Source organism: Salvelinus alpinus, chromosome 8 (genome assembly GCF_045679555.1).
Source record: "Salvelinus alpinus chromosome 8, SLU_Salpinus.1, whole genome shotgun sequence".
NCBI lineage: Eukaryota > Metazoa > Chordata > Actinopteri > Salmoniformes > Salmonidae > Salvelinus > Salvelinus alpinus.
In genome coordinates, this window is record NC_092093.1 from 365,936 (window position 1) to 376,877 (window position 10,942).

Consider the following 10,942-nt stretch of genomic DNA (forward strand, 5'->3'; position numbering starts at 1 on the left):
GTGGTGTCTGATACTTGTGAGATTTGTTTATGACAGTTTGCGGTGGAACACGTGAAAATTGCATGTACTTACAGAATTGTTTGGGGAGCTACTTATAGGTGGGCTGCGAGCTATTGGTAGCTGGTGATCAACCTTTTGGAGACCCCTGCCATAGAGATACCTAGAGAGTCCCTCTCCTATCTATACCATACAGATACCCTTGCCTATCTATGCCATAGCGATACCTAGAGAGCACCTCTCCTATCTATGCCATAGAGATACCTAGAGAGCCCCTCTCCTATCTATACCATACAGATACCCTTGCCTATCTATGCCATACAGATACCCTTGCCTATCTATGCCATAGAGATACCTAGAGAGCACCTCTCCTATATATGCCATAGAGATACCTAGAGAGCACCTCTCCTATCTATGCCATAGAGATACCTAGAGAGCACCTCTCCTATCTATACCATAGAGATACCTAGAGAGCACCTCTCCTATCTATGACAGCATGGGCAGCACCAATGAGGGATGTCTCCATTTGTAAGTAGTCCACTGGGTGGGACATCTTTTAGGTTAAGGAAGAACAGAATTCCATCCTGGTCATTAGGAGAATGAAGGAGATTCAGGTCATTAGGAGGGATGAAGGAGATTATCAATTGTTTTGCTCGACTCCTCGTGTCCTCTCCTTCTTTTGATTAAGGTCAAAGGTAATCGAGGAGCGGAAACCATTGTGCTTGTATGAAATGACTCTCCTACATTAGCACGTCATCAATCAAATGATGTTTACAATTTGTTTAATCAACAGTTTTACCCCATTTACCTGTTATCGAATTGGTAGTTACGACCTTGCCTCAGTGCGGCACCTCCCCAGCGGCTAGCGGTGAAGATCCGAACGTGTCCTCCGAAGCATTCAGGAAGTCAACCAAACCAACGTATCAGAGGAAACACCGTTCGACTGATGACCCCAGGCAGCTTGCAGGCACCCGGTCTGCCAAACCCTCCCCGGGCGATGCTCCCGGTCACGGCCGGCTGTGACACTGCCTGGGAGGCCCAAATGATGTTTACAGGGTTGGAATCACATTTATGTGTTGTGTAAAAAAATATATAAAAAAATGGTTGTGCCAGACATTTTATAGATAAAAAGATTACTTGCGTATTGTTTTTAAACTTTTCTCCTCTGAGAAAACAACAGGGCGGTGTGGCAGGACGAACATGATTATCCTCGGCCGGAGCCTCGATAGGAGGCTGTCGAGCAGAGGAGCAAACTATTAAAGCTGCAATATGTAACTTTTTGGGCGATCTCACCAAATTCACATCGAAAGCAAGTCTAAGAAAAGGCATATCTGTTCTATGTGTGCTATTTCTATGCTTCCTGTGCTTAAGTTTAGTTTATACCTGTTCAGACATCACCCTCCAGGGGGCAGTAAATCACCAACCTTGTCTTTATACCTGTTCAGACATCACCCTCCAGGGGGCAGTAAATCACCAACCTTGTCTTTATACCTGTTCAGACAACATCCTCCAGGGGGCAGTAAATCACCAACCTTGTCTTTATACCTGTTCAGACAACACCCTCCAGATGGCAGTAAATCACCAACCTTGTCTTTATACCTGTTCAGACAACACCCTCCAGGTGGCAGTAAATCACCAACCTTGTCTTTATACCTGTTCAGACAACACCCTCCAGATGGCAGTAAATCACCAACCTTGTCTTTATACCTGTTCAGACAACACAGTTTGTTTTACCGACTGTCAGAAGTAGAAGATGAAACTTCAAAATGGTGGAAACCCTTAACCTGGCGCTGTTCATGCTAAACCAGGCTTTGTGTCAGAGAAGCCCTCTATCCATCTTCATGCTAAAGCAGGCTTTGTGTCAGAAATGCCCTCTATCCATCTTCATGCTAACGTTGGCTTTGTGTCAAAAAAGCCCTCATCCATCTCCCCCCACTCTCTCTCTCTCTCCATCTGGTTGTTAAACTCAGGATGACACTGAATTATTGATACACACTTACTGGAATTGGTCACACACACACACACACACTCACTCTGTGTGTTTCAAATCAAACTTTATTTTTCACATGCGCAGAATACAACAAGTATAGACCTTACCGTGAAATGCTTACTTTCAAGCCCTGAACCAACAATGCAGTTTGTATGCTGAGTGTGTTTCAGGAGTGAAAGGTCGAGAGTGACATTTACCAGCATGCCAACACACACACATACCCATACACACACACTCACACACACACACACAAACACACACACATACACACACACTCCTGTATTATTGCACATTCCTCTGGAAATTCTTCAGACTCTATAGAAACCACTCTGTGTGTGTGTGTGTGGTTGTGTGTATAGGTGAGAGAAGAGTGCAGGTTCCTGATCGCTCCTCCAGTTCCTCCTCGATGCTGTAAAGGAGACTCCTCCCCTTCCTGTCCAAGCCCCACCCCCAGTCCACCGGTCCCGCCTCGCTTCCCTCAGACACATCTCTCCTATTACTCTTCTGGACCACCCAACAGGTACACACACACACACACACACACACACAGACACACACACACACACACACACACACACACACACACACACACACACACACACACACACACACACATATACACACAGACTAACCATATCCCTCTCTCTCATCCTTCCCTCTCTCTCTTTCCATCTTTCTCTCTCTAGTTGTTCTGTCTCTCCTCCAGACTCGTCTATCTACTGTTATCCATGTTCCTGGACTGACCCCTCCCACATCAGCCCTGAGCCAATCCCTGCTCTCCCTGCTGACAGCTTGGCCAATCCCCAGCCAGCGCAGGCCACCTGGGTGGAGCCGTGGAGCTATAATTCCTCCTCCTTCTCCCGGCTGAGGCTTCCGCCCCCTCAGAGTCGATTTGCTCCCTTCGGAGCACTAAACCCCTTTAACCGCCCTAGTCCCTCCCCATGCCCCTCCCCAGAGCCTGTACCAGCCAATCAGACAGCAGAGCTCTCCAGAGGCGCCGAGGGAGGCGGGACATGTGAGGGGTCGACTCCGCCTAGTGACCCTGCCTGGCGCCCGCCCACTGACCTGTCTGCCCTCTCATTGGAGGAGGTGTCTGCCAGTCTGAGGTTCATTGGCCTATCAGAGGCAGCGGTGGGCGTGTTCCAGAGAGAGCGTGTTGACGGGAGCCTCCTGGTTCAGCTCGACGAGGAGACCCTGTCACATGACTTCCATCTCAGCCGATTGCACGTCACCAAGATCACACAGTTCATACAGGGCTGGAGGCCCAAGATTTAACAGATCACACAGTTCATACAGGGCTGGGGGCCCAAGATTTAATACCTATTGTGACACTGTCACAAGGTGTTTATCACAACATTGGAGGCTGCTGATTGGAGGACGGCTCATAATAATGGCTGGAACGGAAACCATGTGTTTGATGTACTTGATAGCATTCCACTGCAGCCATTACCACGAGCCCATCCTCCCTGATTAAGGTGCCACCAACCTCTTGTGCGATCTACGTAAAGGACGAAGGCAAGGTTTGCTATTTTAAGGAAGTACTGTAAAGCCGCTCGAGGCGAAGGTTGGCCCTAAACACTACAGATAAACACTACAGATTAACACTACAGATAAGGAAATTGTCAGACAGAGCAATAAATAGTCTCGGATTGCTGTCTACTCCACCAGGCGGCCTCGCCGTCTACTCCACCAGGCGGCCTTGCCGTAATTTTTGAGGGGACCAGGAGTGCCAACTTAGCCCAGATGAGAGCTGAGCGTCCCCTGTTTGCAAAAGTAGCACACTCATAAACACACCCTGTACATTCTGTCTGTTCACTGTAGAGTCACCCTCAGTGGGCAGCTCCCTCAGTGGGCAGCTTCCTCAGTGAGCAGCTTCCTCAGTGGGCAGCTTCCTCAGTGAGCAGCTTCCTCAGTGAGCAGCTTCCTCAGTGGGCAGCTTCCTCAGTGGGCAGCTTCCTCAGTGGGCAGCTTCCTCAGTGGGCAGCTTCCTCAGTGGGCAGCTTCCTCAGTGGGCAGCTTCCTCAGTGAGCAGCTTCCTCAGTGGGCAGCCTGTGACATGACTTCCACTTTAGGACGTTAACAAGGCGACACTCCATCTTAACTCCTCCTCCACATTGACTGGATTGGTTGAACAGTACAGAAGAGAACCCCCCCCCGACAGTAAAATGTTTTTCCGCCTGCAACGTTAGGTTAACCATCCTACATGTCCCTTCTTATTGGTTGAATCAGATGCTGTGTACCTTCCGATTGGATGAACCAGCTGCTGTGTGCCTTCTTATTGGTTGAATCAGATGCTGTGTACCTTCCGATTGGATGAACCGGCTGCTGTGTGCCTTCTTATTGGTTGGAGGAGAGATAGGGACTCTATACTGCCACTTGGAGGGTGATTAGAGAAGTGTGCTAGTCAGAGCATTTAAATCTCTATATTCAAGGTTACCAAGTATCCCTCTGCTGGCCAGTCAACCTATTATAGAATGCCTTTGGGTTGTCGAGAACAAGTTTAAGGCCGAGATTCAATCAGATCGTTGGAGTCATCAAATCGGTGAGAAGCTGCTCTTGCGATCATTAACCCTTCCTTAATGTTATTGAGTGAATTAAGAAGGAATGGCAATGTAATTTGTAGCGACATAATAAGCAAAATGTGGTTTTCCATCAAAATAATAATTACTGTATTCTAACACGACGTAATAAAGGAACTTATGTCGCAAGATAATAGATAAGTCAGACAGGAGAGTTTGAGTGATGAAGTTGGACAGAGGATATCAAAATCTCTCCGCAAGAAACACTTGGATGAACTGGAAAAACACGTGAGCCTTATTCTCTGCCAGATGTTATACAAACTGTTATACATGGATAATATCTATAATAATAGCTATAATATCTGCGTGATTGACTTGTCATTTCAATAGGCCTAGGCTACTAAATACAATCTGGGTTTATGATTGTAATTCAACTTTGCCATGGTTTGCTTAGCTAGATGCAGGTAGCCTATAACTCCTGATAGGCCTATTAGATAGCCTACAGTAGGCAAGGTAAAATGAACAATTTACTACAGTAGGTTGCTTAGTTCAAATTGACACTCATTTATTGAACCTGAATAGCGAGGAGATTTCGGTAAAAAGTGTTTGTTGCCCAATAGCCTGGATTTGACAGCTCTAACACAGTTCTACCTTCGACACCTCAAAATAACCGCTATGCGGATCTGATTGAATCCAGCCCTAAGGTCTTTGATAGGCAGATTAGGAATTTGTTCCAGGAAATAATCTGCCACCTGGTGAGGTTAGCATAGGGCTAACGTGTGCCAGGTTATCTATTGGGACCAGCTACAATTTAGCATTCTGTCACATGACACTACATCAACCATTTTAATTGGCTGATGCTTAAACTTAAACTTGAACTTAAACTTTTTCTAATGTTTGCCAGTATGGGCCCGTGGTGTTTGTTATGCAGGACGCAATGTTTTGGAACCTTCAGATAGAAATAGCCTTTGTAGACCAAATATGCCTTTGACATGTAGAATAAGGAATAACATCAGCTCTGTTCATGGCATTTCTATCTGCAACTGAACGTGGCCCTGCAGTAACTACAAACTGTAGAGTTAACTAACCTCTGGTTGTGGCCCTGCAGTAACTACAAACTGTAGAGTTAACTAACCTCTGGCTGTGGCCCTGCAGTAACTACAAACTGTAGAGTTAACTAACCTCTGGTTGTGGCCCTGCAGTAACTACAAACTGTAGAGTTAACTAACCTCTGGTTGTGGCCCTGCAGTAACTACAAACTGTAGAGTTAACTAACCTCTGGCTGTGGCCCTGCAGTAACTACAAACTGTAGAGTTAACTAACCTCTGGTTGTGGCCCTGCAGTAACTACAAACTGTAGAGTTAACTAACCTCTGGCTGTGGCCCTGCAGTAACTATAAACTGTAGAGTTAACTAACATCTGGCTGCTACAGGGGGTTGCTATGGTGATTTGCTATGGTAAGGGCTGGTGTTGGTCTCTTTACTGTTGATGATGGTGTTTAACCAGGGATTGTGGTGATGATGATGGTGTTTAACCAGGGATTGTGGTGATGATGATGATGATGATGGTGTTTAACCAGGGATTGTGGTGATGATGATGATGATGGTGTTTAACCAGGGATTGTGGTGATGATGATGATGATGGTGTTCAACCAGGGATTGTAGTGATGATGATGATGGTGTTTAACCAGGGATTGTGGTGATGATGATGATGGTGTTTAACCAGGGATTGTGGTGATGATGATGATGATGGTGTTTAACCAGGGATTGTGGTGATGATGAGTATGGTGCTTAACCAGGGATTGTAGTGATGATGATGTTAAAGGTGCTCTGAGAAAATTATAATTTAAGATGGCAACATTAAATAGCTGAGTACATGTTGCATAGAACACCTTGAAACATAATGTCTAATGAGGTCTGAACACCTTGAAACATAATGTCTAATGAGGTCTGAACACCTTGAAACATAATGTCTAATGAGGTCTGAACACCTTGAAACATAATGTCTAATGAGGTCTGAACACCTTGAAACATAATGTCTAATGAGGTCTGAACACCTTGAAACATAATGTCTAATGAGGTCTGAACACATTGAAACATGTCTAATGAGGTCTGAACACCTTGAAACATAATGTCTAATGAGGTCTGAACACCTTGAAACATAATGTCTAATGAGGTCTGAACACCTTGAAACATAATGTCTAATGAGGTCTGAACACCTTGAAACATAATGTCTAATGAGTTCTGAACACCTTGAAACATAATGTCTAATGAGGTCTGAACACCTTGAAACATAATGTCTAATGAGGTCTGAACACATTGAAACATGTCTAATGAGGTCTGAACACCTTGAAACATAATCCTTGAAACATAATGTCTAATGAGGTCTGAACACCTTGAAACATAATGTCTAATGAGGTCTGAACAGCTTGAAACATAATGTCTAATGAGGTCTTAAGGATGTCTATGATCAATAGAAAATTAAATAACCTCAACTGAGCACTTGATTTGTCTGACACACACACACACACACACACACACAGTGGATGTTGTGGAGTTTATTGGATAAGTCATCAATATAAATAACATCAGAAACACATCTACATGTTTAGTGTAAAATACCACATCTACATGTTTAGTGTAAAATACCACATCTACATGTTTAGTGTAAAATACCACAACTACATGTTTAGTGTAAAATACCACAACTCCCTGGAGTTCTCTGGTCTACAGCATTAATAAACCCCCACCTCCCTGGAGTTCTCTGGTCTACAGCATTAATAAACCCCCACCTCCCTGGAGTTCTCTGGTCTACAGCATTAATAAACCCCCACCTCCCTGGAGTTCTCTGGTCTACAGCATTAATAAACCCCCACCTCCCTGGAGTTCTCTGGTCTACAGCATTAATAAACCCCCACCTCCCTGGAGTTCTCTGGTCTACAGCATTAATAAACCCCCACCTCCCTGGAGTTCTCTGGTCTACAGCATTAATAAACCCCCACCTCCCTGGAGTTCTCTGGTCTACAGCATTAATAAACCCCCACCTCCCTGGAGTTCTCTGGTCTACAGCATTAATAAACCCCCACCTCCCTGGAGTTCTCTGGTCTACAGCATTAATAAACCCCCACCTCCCTGGAGTTCTCTGGTCTACAGCATTAATAAACCCCCACCTCCCTGGAGTTCTTTGATTAGATCTACTAACAGACTGCAGTTGCATGGGGACGCTGACTAAACCAATGAGAGCCCAGCAGTGTTGAGGCTCGTCCAATAAGGTTGGAGGTGAGCTGGAGCGGGCGGGGTTACTTGTGGAACTTCCTAGTTGGGTCCTCGCATGGTCCAATAGCAGCTGGCAGGGCGTGAACTGATTACCATAAACATCTTCATAAAGACTCATCATCGCTACCAGACGCTCCTCACCAATGGAATCAACCAATTGGAAAGGACCTGGCCTCATACACACACACACAGCAACCTGTCTCATTGGATGTCATGTGTTTGTAGTCAGGTGGTGTCCAGTGTTTAGTGTGTGTGTGTATCCATAGTATGTGTATAACGTGTGTGTGTGTGTCGTACCTCCCAGATAGGGAGGGAAGCACAGTCCGAACACACCTTCGATGTTTACCTCCTCTGGATTACCTATAATGCCCTCCTGCAGACACAGCACTGCCTTGTTGACGAAAAAAACGTTCAAAATCTGACATTCATATGGCATCGGGAAAATATTTCATTTTGACATATTTTCAACTGAATTGTGCTCAGTGGGTAGGTTTTTATTTATTTATTTCACCTTTATTTAACCAGGTAGGCCAGTTGAGAACAAGTTCTCATTTACAACTGCGACCTGGCCAAGATAAAGCAAAGTAGTGTAACACAAACAACAACACAGAGTTACACATGGAATAAACAAAACATACAGTCAATAATACAGTAGAAAAAGTATATATACAGTGAGTGCAAATTAAGTAGGATAATGGAGGTAAGGCAATAAATAGGCCATAGTGGCAAAATAATTACAATATAGCAATTAAACACTGGAGTGATAGATGAGTGTGCAAGTAGAGATACTAGGGTGCGAAGGAGCAAAATAAATTTAATAAATAACAGTATGGGGATGAGGTAGTTGGATGGGCTATTTACAGATGGGCTATGTACAGGTGCAGTGATCTGTGAGCTGCTCTGACAGCTGGTGCTTAAAGTTAGTGAGGGAGATATGAGTCTCCAGCTTCAGTGATTTTTGCAGTTCGTTCCAGTCATTGGCAGCAGAGAACTGGAAGGAGAGGTGGCCGAAGGAGGAATTGGCTTTGGGGATGACCAGTGAAATATCCCTGCTGGAGCGCGTGCTAGGGCTAGGTGTTGCTATGGTGACCAGTGAGCTGAGATAAGGCGGGGCTTAACCTGGCAAAGACTTATAGATGACCTGGAGCCAGTGGGTTTGGCGACGAATATGAAGCGAGGGCCATCCAACTAGAGCATACAGGTCGCAGTGGTGGGTAGTATATGGGGCTTTGGTGACAAAACGGATGGCACTGTGATAGACTACATCCAATTTGCTGAGTAGAGTGTTGGAGTTGTGAGATTTTATTGGCTCGTTTGAGCTTTATTTGCATATTTCCGTTAGGGAATGCCTGCACTGAAGTGCTGGTGTGCAATAACAATTTGCCAGCGGTGTAAGGTACTTAAGTAGTACTTTCAAGTATTTTTTTGGGTATCTGTACTTTACTTTACTCTTTATATTTTTGACAACTTTTACTCTTACGTCACTACATTTCTAGAGAAAATGATGTACTTTTTACTCCCTACATTTTCCTTTACATCCAAAAGTACTTCTTACATTTTGAATGCTTAGCAGGATAGGAAAATGGTCTAATTCACACACATATCAAGAGAACATCCCTGGTCATCCCTACTGCCTCTGATCTGGCGGACTCACTAAACAGAGAACATCCCTGGTCATCCCTACTGCCTCTGATCTGGCGGACTCACTAAACAGAGAACATCCCTGGTCATCCCTACTGCCTCTGATCTGGCGGACTCACTAAACAGAGAACATCCCTGGTCATCCCTACTGCCTCTGATCTGGCGGACTCACTAAACAGAGAACATCCCTGGTCATCCCTACTGCCTCTGATCTGGCGGACTCACTAAACACGTTTCGTTTGTAAATGATGTCCGAGTGTTGGAGCGTGCCCCTAGCTATCCGTAAATTAAAAAAAACGAGGAAATGGTCTGGTTTGCTTTATACAGTTGAAGTCGGAAGTTTACATACACTTAGGTTGGAGTCATTCAAACTAGTTTTTCAACCACTCCACACATTTCTTGTTAACAAACTATAGATTTGGCAAGTCAGGACATTTACTTTGTGCACGACACAAGTCATTTTTACAACAATTGTTTACAGACAGATTATTTCACTGTATCACAATTGCAGTGGGTCAGAAGTTACATACACTAAGTTGACTGTGCCTTTAAAAAGCTTGGAAATTTCCAGAAAATGTCATGGCTTTAGAAGCTTCTGATAGGCTAATATTCTTCATTTGAGTCAATTGGAGGTGTACCTGTGGATGTATTTCAAGGCCTACATCATGGGAAAATCAATAGAAATCAGCCAACTGTAGACCTCCACAAGTCTGGTTCATCCTTGGGAGCAACTTCCAAACGCCTGAAGGTACCACGTTCATCTGTACAAACAATTGTACGCAAGTATAAACACCATGGGACCACGCAGCCGTCATACCGCTCAGGAAGGAGACGGGTTCTGTTTCCTGGAGATGAACGTACTTTGGTGTGAAAAGTGCAAATCAATCCCAGAACAACAGCAAAGGACCTTGTGAAGATGCTGGATGAAACAGGTACAAAAGTATCTATATCCACAGTAAAACGAGTGCTATATCGACATAACCTGAAATGCCGCTCAGCAAGGAAGAAGCCACTGCTCCAAAAGCTCCATTAAAAAAGCCAGACTACGGTTTGCAACTGCACATGGGGACAAAGATCGTACCTTTTGGAGAAATGTTCTCTGGTCTGATTAAACAAAAATAGAACTGTTTGGCCATAATGATCATCGTTCTCTTTGGAGGAAAAAGGGGGAGGCTTGCAAGCCGAAGAACACCATCCCAACCGTGAAGCATGGGGGTGGCAGCATCATGTTGTGGGGGTGCTTTGCTGCAGGAGGGACTGGTGCACTTCACAAAATAGATGGCATCATGAGGAAGTAAAATGATGTGGATATATTGAAGCAACATCTCAAGACATCAGTCAGGAAGTTAAAGCTTGGTAGCAAATGGGTCTTCCAAATGGACAATGACCCCAAGCATACTTCCAAAGTTGTGGCAAAATGGCTTAAGGACAACAAAGTCAAGGTATTGGAGTGGCCATCACAAAGCCCTGACCTCAATCCTATAGAAAATTTGTGGGCAGAACTGAAAAAGCGTGTGCGA

The 10,942-nt window shown here is 44.7% G+C and overlaps 1 protein-coding gene across 5 annotated transcripts in view; it reads left to right on the forward strand.

Moving 5' to 3' along the window:
• gareml (GRB2 associated, regulator of MAPK1-like) overlaps window positions 1–7,004 on the forward strand; it is a 41,521-nt gene extending 34,517 nt beyond the window's left edge. The window contains exons 7-9 of one of the 5 annotated variants that reach the window (XR_011676359.1): window positions 2,347–2,507; window positions 2,674–6,813; window positions 6,844–7,004. Coding sequence is in view for 1 of the 5 variants with exons in the window: in XM_071412378.1 (XP_071268479.1) it covers window positions 2,347–2,507; window positions 2,674–3,262 (750 nt within the window). In the remaining 4 variants the exon portion in view is untranslated. Of the gene's footprint in view, window positions 1–2,346; window positions 2,508–2,673 lie in introns of all 5 variants that reach the window. The other 4 variants (XR_011676360.1, XR_011676361.1, XR_011676362.1 and 1 more) reach the window with 4 other exon arrangements.
• The last annotated feature ends 3,938 nt before the right edge of the window (window positions 7,005–10,942 follow it).